This window comes from Hipposideros armiger, unplaced genomic scaffold (genome assembly GCF_001890085.2).
Source record: "Hipposideros armiger isolate ML-2016 unplaced genomic scaffold, ASM189008v1 scaffold_93, whole genome shotgun sequence".
NCBI classification, from domain to species: domain Eukaryota; kingdom Metazoa; phylum Chordata; class Mammalia; order Chiroptera; family Hipposideridae; genus Hipposideros; species Hipposideros armiger.
In genome coordinates, this window is record NW_017731443.1 from 2,490,714 (window position 1) to 2,507,658 (window position 16,945).

At 53.1% G+C, this 16,945-nt stretch overlaps 1 protein-coding gene across 27 annotated transcripts in view; it reads left to right on the plus strand.

Moving 5' to 3' along the window:
• The window catches only part of NRXN2 (neurexin 2), a 104,043-nt gene that overhangs the window by 1,089 nt on the left and 86,009 nt on the right, over positions 1–16,945 (plus strand). For all 27 annotated transcript variants that reach the window (XM_019645394.1, XM_019645395.1, XM_019645403.1 and 24 more), the window contains exon 2: positions 8,021–8,990. In XM_019645394.1, coding sequence (XP_019500939.1) covers positions 8,264–8,990 — 727 coding nt within the window. In that variant the 5' untranslated portion in view covers positions 8,021–8,263. The remainder of the gene's footprint in view (positions 1–8,020; positions 8,991–16,945) is intronic.

A 16,945-nucleotide genomic window follows, 5' to 3' on the forward strand; every position in this document is an offset into this window, starting at 1 on the left:
GGGGTGTGAGCCCTTAAACCCTGGATGGGCCCATGGAGGCAAAATGGGCTTTCTCCGGCTGTTGGGGGGCGGGGCTGTTGATTTCTTTACTCTCAGCCCCCACCTGAGTCCTGGGTGAGGGCATTTGGTGCTTCATTGAACCAGCAAGGGCTGGGAGGGGTCTGTTTTTTGGTGCCTGGAGGTGAAGGGAGAAGCTGTCCAGACCAGTGATGATATCAGTCTTAGGGGGTGGGTCTTGGGTCTCCAGTCCTCTTGACAGCCTTGGGGGCCTCTGTGCACCTCTGGTTGTGTATGTGCTGGGGGGTGGGGTGAGTGGATGAGGACCTCCCATTCATTTCTGCCCTTCCCTCTTGTCCACCTTCCCAGTGTCTGGGTATTCCTTTTGGGGGAGGGTGGACTTTAGGGCTTTACATTCTATATCTTCTGCCAGAGAAGTAGTAAGAGAGAAGGGAGACAGAAAGAAGAAAGGGAGGAGGGAGGTCCGCTGGTCTGTTAACTGGGAAGCCTTCTGTTTCGTGGGTGCTTCAGCCACTCAGGTCTCTAATTCCTGCCTTCAGGGATGCTGGCATCCAAGGCTGGGCTGGATCTTTCTGGGGGCAGTGGAGAAGGGTCTCGCTGGGGATTCCTTCATTCCTGATAAAGGAGGTGTTCTCAGACCCATTCTGTCCTCAGATCTACAAGGGTGGGTGGGACTGACCGACTGGCAAGAGGCCTGCAGTCACTGTCAAGGGGTGGCTGGGGAGTTCTCTCCAGGGGCCCAGGCCTTTCCTGGCTTCTTGGCCTGGGCTGAATTCACACTCTGGGTTCCTTAGAGGAGGGGTATGGGTTCTAGAGGGATTATTGGGGACCTCTTTTCCCTGCAGATGCTCATTCTCTACCCAGGTCCACCCATCCGCCTTTACTGGTGATACAGACAATCTGACACTGATACACACACTCGGCGGCACCCACCCAGACATACACCTACACAGGCACACACACCTGCGTACACAATACACCTCCTGCCAGCACACCGCCTACACTCCCCGCCCAGAGAGACTGCCACCTCCTGCCTCAGAGACCTCTCCCCGGTGCCTGCTCTCATGTACATGCTACACACATGGCCCCTACATACCCCTAGAGGCCCAGCATCGCACTGTTAGCCCTCACCATCAGATACACACAGCGCCCCCCTCCAACCATTCACCTCTCCAGGTTCCCACAGTCATCTCAGGTACACCTGTACTCTTCCGTACATACCTTCACTCCCTGGGACACATTCTCCCCTCCCAGACACACCATCTCCCACCTCCCACCACATATCATTAAGTGCTACATTCTCATCTTGGTCTTAAGCACTCTGTCCCAGGCCTGTGTGTGTGTACACATGTGCGCACATCGGTGCGCGCACACACACACATGCTAACAGCCCTTTTATGCCTTGGCTAACCCCCTAAGCTTTTCTCTCACTTTCACTCTCTCTCTCACTTGCTCTCATATCTTTGGATCCTCCGAAAGTCCCCAGCCCCAGGCCCGCCTACTCCTGACCATGACCACAATCCCTTCCAGTCTAGCCTAGCACTCAGCTACACCTGGCCTTCCTCAGAACCTTGATGAGCAGGTCCCCACCCCAGCCTGGTGCTGACATCATGCTGTCCATTCATTCCCAGCTCCTGAGGCCAGCCCCCACGGGGACGCCCTGACCATGTGTCTCACATGCCACCAACCCTGCTGCTCCATCTGTCGGGGCGCTCCCTGCCTGGCCCCGTCCATACAGGCAGGCCTATGGGCTCTGAGACTCATTCAAATAATCCCGTGTGTGCATGGCACCTTGTTGTCATGTACAAAGCAGTCTCTGCCACTGTCACTGTTTAACACTGGGAGATGGGGTGAGAGTGAGGCTGCATGGGCTCAGCTCTGCCCCTCAGTGGGCCTCAGTTTCCTCATCTGTGAAATGGGGAGTCCTCATACCTATCTCATGGGTTCTTTTGAGGTCTAGATGGGATGGTTATGACAGTAATCATAGTAATAATAACTGCATTTATGGTAGACCTGCTGTGAGCCTGGCTCTGTGCTCAGCACTCTGTGAACTTTACTTTGTCTGATGTATTTGTCAGGCACATAGGAAGCCCCCAGTAAACGGCAGCTCTGTCCATCATTATTATGATAACCTTCCACACACACACGCGCACACCTGTCATGAATACCACATTCCCAGGCACCTCATGATTACTCACAAGGCCGCCCCTGGAAACCATCTGTCCCCTCTGCATGGCTGGGGTGTACCCACCCAGGTCGGCATCCCCCAGCTGTGCACAGCACAGGCGTGGGCATGAGGTGAGCTCACCACTCCCACTGCCTACCTCCAAGCCCCTAGGCACCTGTGCTCCAGCCCCCACTCCGCCATGTCATTCAATTGCACCTCCGTCCCCAACCCACCCATCTCCTCAGCCCCACACACTTGGCAAGGCCTCTTCATCATGCACACCTTGAGCTGCCATCTCTTGTGCCCAGCCTCCTTCATGCTTCTCTCCATGGACACAAAGATCTGCTTGGGGGTAGCCGAGAGCCCAGCCCACGCGTCTTCAGACCCTTTTGTCCATTCTTCCATCTTCTTGGGCAGGGGGAGGTGCCTGGCAGATTGGAGAAGGGCCCAGGGGTAGAAATATGAGTCCCAGGTCTGTTACTTACAAGCTGTGTGACCTTGGGGGGAAGTCCCTTCTCCTCTCTGAGTGTCAGTTTCCCCATCTGCAAAAAGGGGCAGTGATAAAACCTGCCTTGCTTACTTCCCTCACTGGGCCCTGGTGAGAATCAAAGGATACACGCGATCCATGGAGTTTTGCAGACTGTAAAATGCTAAGATGAGGAATTTAAAAAGTGATAATTAATACAACACATACTTTTCTGCTTCAGTCTATGCTAGATACTGTTCCATGTGCTTTATGTATATTAACTCTTAATTTGGACACTAGCACTATTACCTCTATTTTACACATAAGGAAACTGTGGCCTGTAGAAGCTAAGTAACTTGCCCAAGGTCACACAGTTAGAAAGGGGTAGAGCTGGCATTTGAACCCAGTCTCCAGTCAATGCCTCTAATCCTTGCACTATCTTGTTTTTGCCCACTGCTGAGGTGTGATTGGACATGGATATGCCCGAGGGCTTCCTTTTTTCTTCTAGGTCATCACGGCTGTAAGGAGGGAGCAGGAAGGGGAGGTGAGAACTGTTTGCAGCCCGCCAACCTTGTCTAAGGTGTTTTAGGGAAGAGAGGGGAGCCTTCCAAAAACATACTCTGTGACTGGGAGGGAACCTCAGGACTCAAGTAGTTTGATGTCCCCTTCCATATGATTCCAGAGCCTCTACCCGAGCATCTCTGAGCAATAGTCGTCTTGCCTCAGCTCACACACCTCCACAGACAGGGAACTTGCCACCCCCCAGAGGCAGCCTACTCCACTGTTGGATGCTTTGGAATGCCAGCAAGTTTCTCTTTAACTTGAGCCAAAATATCCCTCCTCATAACACGCACTTCTCCCACCTGTCCACGAGCTGCCTTCTGGGGCCACCAGAATGTGTGTAAACCCAGCTCTTCCTCCCTAGCGCCTGGGGGAGGCCCCTGCTGTCACACTCCCAGCTGGCATGAGAGGGAGCTGGCGTGAGAAGAGCTAGAGGGAGGCTGGCATTCCCATGGCTGTGTGTGTGTGTAGTGTAGATGTGGCCAGAGAGGGGGCTTGAGTGGGTGCTGGGAGAAGGCTCTGCCAGGGTGGGCACAGACTATCTCACCCTGCATCCATTTGCTCCGTTTGCACCAGTGGGATGGGGGCTGAGGCCTTTGGTCAGATGGGAAGGTCTGGAATAATGGGGACAGTGGAAAGTATCCAGAATGGAAGGCCAGTGACCTTAGTTTTAGTCTTGTTCTGCTGTGTGGCCCTGAATCAGTCACTGTTCCTCTCTGGGACTCAGTTTCCACCTCAGAAAAAATGAGAGGAATGAACTTCATCAGCTCCAAGTCTGTGTCTTTCTGTCCTAGGGGCAAACTCAGAGTCTGGGTTGTCTGCATAGGGCAGTGGCCCCTGTGAAGGCCAGATCAAGAGAAGGGTGTGCTCTGAGCCTGACACTGCCCTGTGGGGGAAAGGTCATTGATGTGGGAGCCAGCAACCCCTTACCTGCACTTGCACTTGGGCAAATGAATTCATCATTCTAAGCGCAGGTTCCTTGTTTAGAAGCCTGGGGTGACACAACTACCTCCTGGAGCTAGAGGATTAAATAAGACAGTGCACATGGTGGTCCAGCGTGGCGCATGACACATGGTGTGGAGTCTAAAAGTTGCAGCCTAGGTGCCGTGGTGGCACTGGCCTGGCTGTGGGAAGATGAGGAGGAGGTTGTCAGCCTAGGAGGACCCAGAAATAGTCTGTGGTAGAGGAGTCAGTGGGGAAGAGAGTAGGATGAGGTCCTGAGAGCAGCTGAATCACCCCACCCCAACCTGCCCAGCTCCCATCACCACTGGTTCAAGGCTGCAGAGTCCCTCTGTGGGTAAGGGGTGCCGGGAGCTGACTGGGTGCAGAATCCCAGATTATACTAGAGAGGTCAGTTCCCTAGAGGAGCGGTGGCCCCAGGCCAGCAGTGGTTGGCAGTGTGCACGGCAGTGACGTCAGTCAGTAGGCAGGATATCCCGAGGCTGCTCTGGCCAAGTGTCCATGCACTGGCAGTGGGCATTGGAAGAGAACAGTGGGTCTTGGGAGCAGTGCCTGGACACTGTGGGTGCAGGGGCGTTTCTGCTGCACTGCATGAACCTGGGGCAGTGGCCATTTCCCTGCACAACTCCAGGGGACACTGTCTACTTGATGTAGTTGGCTCGGCAATGGCCCTGGCCTGTGGGGAGGAGATCTGAGGCCGGAGGGCTGTGTGCGTACCAGGAATGGGGAGGGTGGAACATCCTAGATAAAGGAACCCCCTTGGTCCTGGGTGGTTTGGAGGCTGGGTGGGCAGAAGCTTGGTCCTGGGATGGGGTAGGCTGAGGGGAGGGGAAAGGAGCAGCGAAGAGAAGCAGGTTTCCTGGGAATTGTAGGCTGGGGTCGGGTGGAAAGGACCCAGGTGTCCGCTTAGCTCACACTCCTCTTGGGGCTATCTCTGCCTGGAAAGCCTGAAGCTGGTTTCTGGGTCCCTGGAGAGAGGACCCAGGGAGGGCAAGGACTTTCTCCTGGCCAGCCCTGCAGCCCCTGTGCCCATGGCACTGAGCCAAGCTGGCCGGTGCTGCAGAGCTGCGGGCTGTGGGGAGAATAAGTAATGAGCATTGAGGGGCTGCAGGCCCAGATCCTGGGCTCACCCGTCCCAAGAGGCACCCATAAGTTCAGCCTCTGCCCCCACAACCAGCTCACAGACATGTGCCTGCTCATGGCACCCCCTTCCTTCCTACACTCTCCCTCCACATTTTGGCATGACTCCCTCCTGGACTCTGTTTGCTGCCACGCACTCCCCGCTCTGCCCCTTCCCCCCCATCAGGTACCCTTCTGGCTCTCAGGACCCAGGCATCTGCTTCCCAGCCTCTGGAGGCCTCCCCACTATCCTTCACTCTATCCTCTGCCAACTTCCTGAACCAGGGAGACCCTGCTCCTAGACCTTCAGGAAGAACCCCTCTGCCATCTCCCTAGAGGGTGGGGGATGTGAGTATGAGAGAGGGACTGGGTTGGGGGGTGGGGCAAGGGAACTAATCCCCTCCCTCTCCAGAGGGCTGAGTGGACAGCAGCACGAAATCCTATTCCCTCTGCCAGCGGAAATCAATAGCTAATTAATTCCCTCCCCAAAATAGTGTCCAGAGGTTGGGGTGGGGGCCAGGAGAGAGGCTGAGAGAGGCTAGGCCAGACACACTGAGACCCTAGCAGGGGAGGGAGGACATCACTCTTCTGGCCACTGGCCATCGGGGCTGTGCATCTGCTGGGGGTTGCTGACTGCCCCTTTTGGAGAAGAGGGGGAGGTTGGCCTTTCCCTCCCCCAAGCCTGAGGGTCCCCCTCCCCTGCCCTGGGGTGGAGTGGGGGTGCATATGTGTGGGGGTAAAGGCGTCAATCAGGCTGGGAGCAGGTGCTGCATTTAATTTGATTGGCTAATTAGCCCGCGCATGTTAATTATCTCCATTACCCAATGAGGAGAGGCAGTGGCAAAGCTATATATAACCCTGATGGTATTTGGAGGGAGAGGGGGCTGCCTGCCTGGATCGCTTCCGCCCCTGCCTGGATCGTCTCTGCCCCTGCCTGTGAAGGGGCAGCCCTTGGAGGGACACTTGAGTCCCTGTTGGAGCCTATAGGATTGGCAGGGCAGCAGCTGGAAGCAGCCAGATGAAAGGACCTGAGAGCTGGACTTTGAGGGTCTCTTGGAGGTGGCTACCTAAACACTACCACCAGCCTCCTGAGGACCCTCTGCCCCATCTTCCTTCTGCACACCTATCACTCCAACCATCCCTGCCCTTCTGTGACTGTCTGCTCACCCTTTTGCTATGGGCTTTTAGGGGGCTCCTAGCTTTTTTTTCTTCTGATTATACTCCAGCTTCCTCCCACATAGCTCTTTGACTCTTTACCACACGTCTCCAGCCTCGTCCCTCTCCAAGTTACCCTTCTCCTCTTCTTTTGGTTCCCACCTCTCTGAGCTATGCCTATGGCTGCGCTGCCTTTTATCTCCTTTGTGGAGATGCTGGAGAGAGATGTGGATCCATGTTCCAGTTCTATGCTGACTGGTGGTGTGACCTTGGGCGAGTCCCTAGACTTCCCTGTGTGGACTTCCCCAGTGGTTAATGGGAATAATGGGACGTCTCAGAGTGATGAAGTAAAATAACATCTGAAAAAATGCCCAGCATCTAGGGCCTTGACAAATGCTGTTTGAATTTCGAATTTAATTTTCTCTACCTTCTTTTTCCTCTTCTCCCCATCAGGCCACCTTTCTCCTCCATTACTCTTCTGGCTGTGTCACTTTTCATGCAATTCCTCTCCTCCCACTGCCCCCCCCACCTTCAATTTTTCCCTGTTTCTTCCTAAACTCTGGCCCCTCCCTACTTCTCTCCCAGACTTCTCCCCACCTCCTTCCCTTCCTCCCTCCCCAAAATAAAATCAATGCAATATTCAAGAGGGTTGTTGGATATAAATAATTACAACTTGGAGTTTAACGAGATGCAAATTCCCCTCCCCGGCATGGGGTATAAATTGCTCTCTGACAGCCCGTTACAAGGGTAATCATTTCAGAAAGGCAATTTTATGCAAATAAGCCTGCCTGCCTCCTGGTGGCTCCCCCAGCCCTGGGTGTGTGTGTGGTGAAACTGAGGGATGAAGAGAACGCAGGTATCAGGCCAGGTCTGAGGCTGAAGCCTGGGAGCTGGAGGTTGAGGTAGACATTTAGGTTCAGGAAGGATCTGGGCTGGTGATCAGTGGGGTTAGGTCCCAGGAACGGGTGAGTGTGATTTGGGGGGAACTGGACACAAGGACATCAGATGCCCGTGTCCTTGCGTGGATGGAGAGGACTTCGGACCTGGATGCCTGGGTCCTGGCTGGCTTCTCTCCCCGTCCCCTTCCCAGCCTGGTTACCCTGTGATACTATTGACGAATTGGCATTTAATTAATCCCAATGAATTATTTAGCAACTTCATTATCAGGAGCTGATGAGAGAGTCGTGGTTGATGGTGGGAGCCATGCACAGGGGATGGGTGGCTCAGAGAAGGGGCTGGGGTCACCAGATGGAGGAACTGGCCCTGGTGCTGACAGGAGGCGATGGTGAGGGCATCTGGGTTGGGCTACTACTGGACTCTAAGGTGCCTTCCCACCTGACCACATCTCAAACCAATAATACCCCTGGCGAGTGCCACCTCTCCCCAGGTGTTGGCCCCCCAGTACTCCCATCGATGGTGGTGTCTCTTACTCCGGGACTCTCTCCAGGTCAGGGCGGCTCAAGTCCTAAAGGGAAACATCTGGGTGCTTACCAGTGTGAAGGGGCAGCTAGACACCAACAGCCTCCCCTCCTCCGAGCCTCTCATTAACTCTTTCCTCTCTCTTTCCCCCACAGGCATCCCTCCCCCATCTTCCGTCGAAGCCCGCAGAGGGGGAGGGGCGCCTCTGCCGCGGCGGGGGTAAGCCAGCACCTGAACCTCTGCGCGCCTCGCGCCGCGGCCGGGCCCATGGCACTGTGAGCCGGCGAGGGAGCCCCGCTTGGCGTGGGGGGCGCCCGGCCCCCTCCCCGCCCCATGCGCCCGCGGCTCTGAAGCCTGAGCGGGGCCGGGGGGCGGGCGGGGCCGGGGCCGCCGGAGGCATGGCGCCAGAGAGCCCGTGGCGGCCGCCGTTGCCGTCGCTGTTGCTGCTGCTGCTGACGCTGGCGGCGGGCGCGGGTGGCCTGGAGTTCGGCGGCGGCCCCGGGCAGTGGGCTCGCTACGCTCGCTGGGCGGGCGCGGCAAGCAGCGGCGAGCTCAGCTTCAGCCTGCGCACCAACGCAACGCGTGCGCTGCTGCTCTACCTGGACGACGGTGGCGACTGCGACTTCCTGGAGCTGCTGCTGGTGGACGGGCGCCTGCGGCTGCGCTTCACGCTCTCGTGCGCCGAGCCCGCCACACTGCAGCTGGACACGCCGGTGGCCGACGACCGCTGGCACATGGTGTTGCTGACCCGCGACGCGCGCCGCACGGCGTTGGCGGTGGACGGCGAGGCCCGCGCCGCCGAGGTGCGCTCGAAACGCCGCGAGATGCAGGTGGCCAGCGACCTGTTTGTGGGCGGCATCCCGCCCGACGTGCGCCTCTCCGCGCTCACGCTCAGCACTGTCAAGTACGAGCCGCCCTTCCGCGGCCTCCTGGCCAACCTGAAGCTGGGCGAGCGGCCCCCAGCGCTGCTGGGCAGCCAAGGCCTGCGCGGCGCCGCCGCGGACCCACTGTGTGCGCCTGCGCGCAACCCCTGCGCCAACGGCGGCCTCTGCACGGTGCTGGCCCCCGGCGAGGTGGGCTGCGACTGCAGCCAAACGGGCTTCGGTGGCAAGTTCTGCAGCGAAGGTGAGCCGGGGAGCCGCTACCGGGCGCCTGGGTGCGGGAGGGAGGAGTTGGGGGTGCCCCGGGTGTCGTGGCCTGTGCGTGTATACCAGCACGCGAGAGTTGTGAGGTGTGAGGACGCCAGTCCGGAAGAGAGCATGTGTGGATGGCTAGGAAGCGGCGGAACATCTGGGTGAGGCGACTTGGTGTGGGTGTGGCCAGTGTGCACGTGGACTGCGAGGGCCAACAACCCTCTCCGGGAGGGTTTTGTAACGACCGTAAATAGGCCCGTGCAGTCCTGCCCTGTGAGGGTCTGGCAATAGGGTGAATGTCTGGCGCTTTGGGACGTGTGGGTCCGACGGGTGAGGGCTTGTGGACTTGGCCTGTGTGGGCGGGGCCTGTGATAGGTAGTGGGTGGGGCCTCGCGGGCGGGGACTCTGGGGGCGTAAGGTCGGGGTCTGTGAGGAAGTCCTGTGAGGCTAGGCGATGGGTAGGGCTGAGGGCGAATGGTCAGCTGGGGGCCGGGGGCGGGGCCTGTGAGGCCAGGCGGGCGGGGCCGGTGTTTCGGGACGCAGTCTGGAAGGGCCCTCGCGTGTCGGGCAGGAAGTATGGCTTCTAGGGCCCGGAGGCGACAGGANGGGCCTCGCGGGCGGGGACTCTGGGGGCGTAAGGTCGGGGTCTGTGAGGAAGTCCTGTGAGGCTAGGCGATGGGTAGGGCTGAGGGCGAATGGTCGGGCGGGGGACGTAGGGGGGCGCTGTCGGCCCAGGCGGGCGGGGCCGGTGTTTCGGGACGCAGTCTGGAAGGGCCCTCGCGTGTCGGGCAGGAAGTATGGCTTCTAGGGCCCGGAGGCGACAGGAGGATGGAAGGCCTGGTCGTGAGGGTGGTGGGCGTGGGGAGGAGGGTACCAAGGCGTGTGAGTGCGAGTGGGGATTTCAAGGCCCTGACTGCATACGCCAGGGGGGCGGGAACCGAGTGTTTCTTTTCACCACAGAATCGGCAGAGCCTCTTCAAGAGTGAAGTCAAAATGAGGGAGAAGGTGGCTGAGGCTTCTCAGGCTCATGACTAGGAGTTGACTGATTTGGTGAGGGGCAAACAAATGGCTTTTAGTTTCTTCTGAGTGAGAGACAGGGCGTGGAGGCTTTTGTTTTAAACATCCAGCCCTTACCAGCCTGGGATTTGGGGGAGACTAGTCTGGAGAGTGGTGGTAGGACTATGGAGTATGGAATCCAATGTGGAATAGGGGATTGAAAGGGAGGTTTAAGGAAACGGGAGGTTCCTCTAGTTCCCCCAGCTGCAACGGGAAGAGATGGGTGAAATGAGGCGACTCGGTCATTGGTTGCTCCAGGCCTGTGGTTTTAGTGGGGAAGGAGGAAGGGGGTGTTTTAAGGCACCTGTTGTACTTTGGTCTGGCTGGGGAGTTTCCTTTATCCCTAGTCAGTGGCAGCTGCTTTCTGCAGGTATGTGCAGACGGGTGAGCTTTCGTCTCCCTCAGTACCCCTCAGAGCTGTGGGCCACTTAGCAGTTGTGTGTGTGTCTGCCCCGAGAGATAGTCTTTTGGGGAAAGTGAGCATATGCACATGTGTGCCCACAATCTAGGGTGGCTTTGGGACTGCTTTGGGGATGGTGTCCTTGTGACTGCCAGCATGTGGACAGCTATGTGAGGAGCTGAGCCTGCATGTTGGCCCCTTGGTTTGGGAAGTCTGTACTCTGCACAGTATTTTGACTTTGCATCTATAGTTGGGGTTGAGGGACATATAAGGGAGGTTTTGGATTGCTTTTGTGGGGTTATTTGTACAAGTTTGTGGGATATGTCGTCAGGAACTGTGTGTATTGAGTTAATCTGACGCCTTCTCGCCTTTCCCGCAAGGAGCTCAGGTGCTCCCTAAACTGTGAAAGTGTGTGTTTACCTGCATGCAGAGGCCTGTGAGTCTGGCAGTGTGTATACGTGTGAATGGGGCTGTTTGAATAGTACTGTGTTTGCAGATTGACATCCAGTGCCTAGTAGGGTGCGCAGTACACAAGTGTAAGGGTGTGTGCCCATGTATAGGGTACCGATGTGCATGTGTTATAATATGAGATCTCAGTAAGGCACCTGGACTCTATGAGGAATCTTTTTTCCCAAGATCTTTAACTTGATTCTCTGATCCTTATGACTCCTCTCCTCCAAGCCTTCCTAAGAAAATAGGACGAACCACTCTTTTAACTTGATGGAAGGGAAATTTGAGCTGCAGAGAGATTATAGTAACCAGTCTATGGTCTCCCTGTGCAGAGTTGGGCCCGGGTGTATGAAAAATGCAGCCAGAGGCACTCTGGTCAACCAGAGCCCTTGTATCCATTCCCTGAAAAGATTCATTGGCCAGAGACTCCCAGCAAGCCGAACAAAGCATGTGCTTTCAAATGAGGGTTGTGTGGTTGTGTGTCTGAGGTGTGTTTGAGTACCTGTGTTGAGAGGGACTGTTTTGTGTATCACATGTATATGTGCTGGATGGGTACCAGATAAATGTTTGTGTCAGCTGTGTTGGAGCTGTGAGAGGTGGCTATGTGTCTGACCCATTATGTGTGTGTATGTATGTATGTATGTATGCATGTGAGATTCATGAAGAAAAGGGAAAGGGAGATATTAGGTGGGTATCAGACAGCTGATAGGGGCAGGAGTACCTCTGTGTATGTGTGCACACGTGTATCTGTTGAGGGAGTGGTGCTTTGTCTGTGATAAAAGGGCAGGGATATTCATCTCTGTATTCCCTGCACCTAATATAGTAACAGGCACTTAGTGGGTGTTTGATAAAGAGTTGTGGAATGAAGAGCTATTAATACGTATTTGAGAGAATAAAGGCTTAAAGTAAAGCTGTATATGCATATGAAAGCATGCATATGTATATTTTCAGATATATGTTGTGGGTGGGCATGGAGGTTATAAACATTGATTGCATCTGGAGATGACAGGCAAGTGACAGCTCAGATTCCCCTCCACACCCCATGACTCCATCCCCTTTCCTTATATTTTTGTATCTTATCCCCTGGGAAGATTTTGTAATATCCTGTGCTCATTATGTTTTTTCTAGTACATTTTCATCCAGCCAAGGAGGAAAGGAATGGGCTCCCGCCGTTTGGTATTGGGGTTCAGGGAGGAAGACTTTAAGGGGAGCAGGCCAGGCTCTTGATCTCTGAGACAGATCTCAGGGCCAGAGGCCCCAAACTTCCTTGGAAGTTACAGTCACTTCATTGTCATTTGCTTTGAGTGGTTCTCAACTTTTTCTGAGATTGAGGACATTTTTCAAAGTCAGGAACTCACAGTACCCCTTCCAAATAGTAGTTATTTTCATATTCGTTTATTGTGAAAATAGATGATTCAAAGCTACTATGAATTCAGGAAAGCTTTTAGATGACTTTGATGTTATATTTGCCATTGTGGTTGCTCAAGTTACATTAGAAAAAGTAATTTTAGCTTTACATGCAAGACATACCGATCCGCCTTCAGATATTTGGTGTGCATAGGGATTTGTAGATCCTTTAGAGTCCCCCCTGCCTTCTCTGGTCTGGGCCTGCCCATTGGCGGATAATCTCCATGTTAGGAAATTTACTTTTTTTCCTCTGGGGCGTCTGGCCATAGGTAACTGAGATAGAGCTAAGAATGAGTAACTGAGCATGTGTACGTGCCACTCATTATCTGCCAAAGCTGGGATGGAGTAGACTGGGATTTTGCAGTGGTTTGCATGTGAACTCCTCCTCATGTAACTCATGTGTGTAGAGAAAGGGCTGAAAAGTGATCAAGCCAGAAGGCTGTGCAGGTGTGTGGCAGACCTTCAGTGGAGTTGGTGTGTAGAGCTATAGGGCAGTGTCAGGTATGTACCTTGCTTAGGAGAGAAATATGAAACTAGTGTTAAAGTGTGTGTTGGCAAGGAGGTGTGTCTTGGGTGTGTTTTGTCAGTTTGTTGGTGATTTAATTGAACAGATAGTTAGCCTCCTTTGTGATAGGCTTCATGTTGGGGTCTGAAGGGGAGTCAGAGATGAATATGACGCTGTTCTGGGAGTTGACTGTTTAATGGAGGAAGCAGATAAACAAACAGTCCAGTGTGTGGTTAAGAGCATAGATTCTCAGCAGTGACCTTGGACTTAAGCTCTCTCTGCCCTGGCTTCCTTAAAATGGGGACAATAATAGTACCTATGTCATAGATTTGTTGTGAGAATTAAATTAGCTAATTCTGTGAAGTGCTTAGAATAGTGTCGAGCACATAGAAAATGCTCAATAAATACACAGCAAAAGAACAACACAAGATCGCATAGTATATACCCAAAGAGATGCAGAGAGGCCGTGTGGCTTAGTTATTAAACCACAGACTCCGGAGGCTCAGATCTGGGCTTAAACCTGACTTCTCTACTCACTACTAGGCCTGTGACATCAGATGAGTACCTAATGTTCAGACTAATTTTTCCCAAATGGGGATAAGCATGCTTATCTCACAGGTTTGTTGTGGGAATCGAATGAGTGTCTAGTGAGTAAATGACCGTTACTATTACAAGCAGAGTGCTCTTAGGGTTTTGAAAAGGGGAGAGTTTGTAAGTTGGGGGATGGGTAACACAAGGCATGCTATTTAAGATTGGCCTTGAGCATTGATTAGTAACTGGGTTTGAGGGAGGTGTCTCCCAAGCCAAAGAACCAGTAAGAACAAAGGCATGGAATGGGGGAAATGTAGTCCTGTCCACAGAGGGGCGCCAAATAGTGCAGGGGACATAGTGGACTCTAAAGCAGGAGAAGCAGGTTGAGGCCAGGTTGTGGAATTTTGACTTAAATCATTCAGCCAACATTTATTGGATGCTGACTGTGTACAGAGTATTGGCAGAGGGAGCCACAAAAGAATTTTGAGCAGGTATGTGAATAATAAGAGCTGTTTCGGAAGCTGGGAGTGAGCTGTAGAGTGGATTAGAGGGGGCAGAGGTATGCGGAGGAGAAATCAGTTGGGAGATAGTTCAGGAAAGAGATATTGAGGTCTTGAACTTCGGTTGTCTTGGGGAGTGGCAAGGGAAGGGTGATGGCAGCAATGGCAGCAGTGGCCGAGAGCCACTGCTGAGACTGAAGCTGTAGGACCCTGCCTCTTGCATGTGGGGGTGGGCGAGGAGGGGTCAGAGACGATGAGGTGTCAGGTTTGCATGGTTGGAAGGATGGTGGACAGGTGAAAGGAAAGGGTAACTTGGGAGGGGAGCCGGGTTGGGCCACAGAACATGCACATGTTGAGTCGTGGTGTCCCTTGGTGCTCCTGGACAGAGGTGTCCAGGCAGTTGGCAATGTGAGACCAGAGCTTTGCATTGAAGATGGGGCTGCAGATGGAGATGTGGGAGCCACAGGCATGGAGAGATAGTATTTGAAGCTCGGGGGTCAGATGAGGTGGCCAAGGAGAAGGTGAAAGACTTCAGAAAAACATCCAGGAGGGAGGAGGAGGGAGAGGAATGGCTGCAGACATGGTGAAGAAGCAGTTGGAAGAAAGAGTCAGATCACGCAGCCAAGGGAGCAAAGCATGGGGCCTGGCAGCTGCTGAGCATTTGCCAGGTGCCTTGAATGTTTTATCTCATTTCATCCTTATGACCACCACGTGACATGTAAGAGCTGGGACCTGAACCCTGAGCTGACTCCAGGGCCTGTTGCCCCCCAGCTTTCTCCATGCGACCCCCAAAAAGGAGAGCTGGTCCATCAGCTGTGTCTGTGGATCACCTGAGTTTGGTTTATTGGGGTGTTTGGAGACAGTGTTTCATCAGAAACAAGTAACTACCCCAAATTCTCGGGCCACAGCTTCTCCCCTACGCTGGTATGTGACAAAGGTTTTCCTGTATTTGTTGGTCAGCTGTCCCAGCCCTGAGAGAGGCCAGTGGAAATCCATCAGTAAAATCTCAGTCTTCTGAGCCCTCAAGGAGGAACTCACTCTGGAAAGCAGGCTTTCCCCCATTAAAGTACCCAGCTCACCAACATTTAAAACATTCAGATGGAAATCTTTCTACATGTTGCACACCTCCGCGCCTCCCTAAGCATAATATTTGGAATGTGATTTCGCCTTCTCCGGATGACTCAGGATGTCGTGATTCCCCTCAGGTGCTACACTGGACTGTTACCCAGTGGTTCCTTCGTTGAGGTTTGTCCCTGCTTGAAATGATGCTTGACTGCTGGATTTTTGAGTTCTTATATTAGCTTTTTCTAGTTCTCCCACCTCCACCCTTAGGAGAAACTGTCAGGTGGCAACCCATATCCATTGCTCTCTCTCTGTTTGTGAACTTGGAAATCAGCATTCCCAAGCCTGTGAGAATTGTGTTTTCACTAACAGTTAAGTGGATTGTGGGTAGGGTCTGAGAGGTTCTCCCATGAGAAAATAACAGTTTTTAATGCATATCTGTTAGGATGCCGGTTTTGTCTGCTCAGAACTTGTTCTTTTCTTTTCTTCTGGTCTTTATCACTGTCCTCAAGAACGAATCTGCTGGAATCCCGTATTTATGTTAAGCAAGACAGTACCATCTGTGCCCTCTGGCTGGGCAGTCAAAACCTATGCATGTGAAAGTTGAGTAAATGAGGTCATGTATGTGAATCACTGTCGGCTCCAACATCCAATACCTGTGGTCCTGACAGTTTCGGCAGTTGGAAATGGCTTCCGGCTGAATGAGACCAACTGCTTAAGAGAGCGGTGCAGAGAGCGACTGCTGTAAGACCCCAGAGATAGGTGGATTCTCCCACGGAAAGCCTCGTATGGCAGAATGGTTCAGAGCATGGGCCGCCCGGGTTTCAATCACAGTTTTGCTACTTCCTAGCTGTGTGAACTTGGGCAATTAATCACATTGTTCTTCAATGTCCTACTCTGTAAAATAGAGTTCGTAATGATGTATATGGACTGAATCAGTTAATAAATGGAAATCTTTTGCAATGTGCCAGGTACTATTCTAAATGATCAATAAATGCTACCATGATTATTAACCCAAGTGGTCAGGGAAGGCTTCAAGAAGGAGGTGGGACTTGGCTGGATCTTAAAGGATGACTGAGTTAGATTCGTGGAGGTGGAAAGGGAAGACAGGGCTTTTCTGCCAGGAAAACAGCCTAAATTAGGAGTCTAGTGTATTAAGGGATGTGAGTCAGGTGTATCAGGGGCGGGTGAGGAGACCAAGATAGTTGTGCTTCGTGGGAGAGAAAATCAGAGCTGTGGGTTAAAGTCAACTTCTAGAAGTCTTGACTTTCAGGCCAAGAAAGTAGCCCATTGGAGGTTTTAAAGCCAGGCAAATCTGGGTTCAGATTTTGACTCTGTCCCTCACCAGCAGTATGAACTTGGACAAGTTTCTTCCACTTTCTGAGCCTTGATTTCCCCATCTCTACAAGAGATTAATAGCAGTACCCATTGACGAGGGGGTCATGGTGAGGAAATGAAATTGAATGGAAAGAGCCAGGCATACTTGAAGTACTCATTACTTGAGAAGAAGTTTTTTATTATTCATTCAACAAATGTTAGTCATGCCTTTCTCTGAGCCAGGAACTGTGCAAGCAGCTGGATATAGAGAGATGAATGAGACATTGTCCTTGCTCTTGGATATCTCACAGCCCAGTCAGGAAGCAGAGATGGAAACACAATTGCAAGGCAGGTCCGATAAGTGAAATAATAACACAATACATATCGAGAGCGGGAACAAAAGAGGGACGGATGGCTTGCTCTTCCTGGGAGATCACTTCGGAACACAGATGGAGTTATATTGACCTGGTGTTAAGGCAAGAGTTGACTTTCTCAGGCTGCTGAGTGTGAGAGGAGTGAGGATGGGGAAGGGCGTTTCAAGCTTAGGGAATAGTATGTGCAGAAACATGGCATATTAGGGAAATGGGAAGAAATTGGGTGTGACTGGAGCCTGGGTTATTGCGGGAGAGGATGTTGGAGGGAAGCATGGTCAAACTTCTAATGGACTTTCCTGAGAAGATTGGACTTTATTCTATAGTTACTGGGAAGCAAATGAAGAG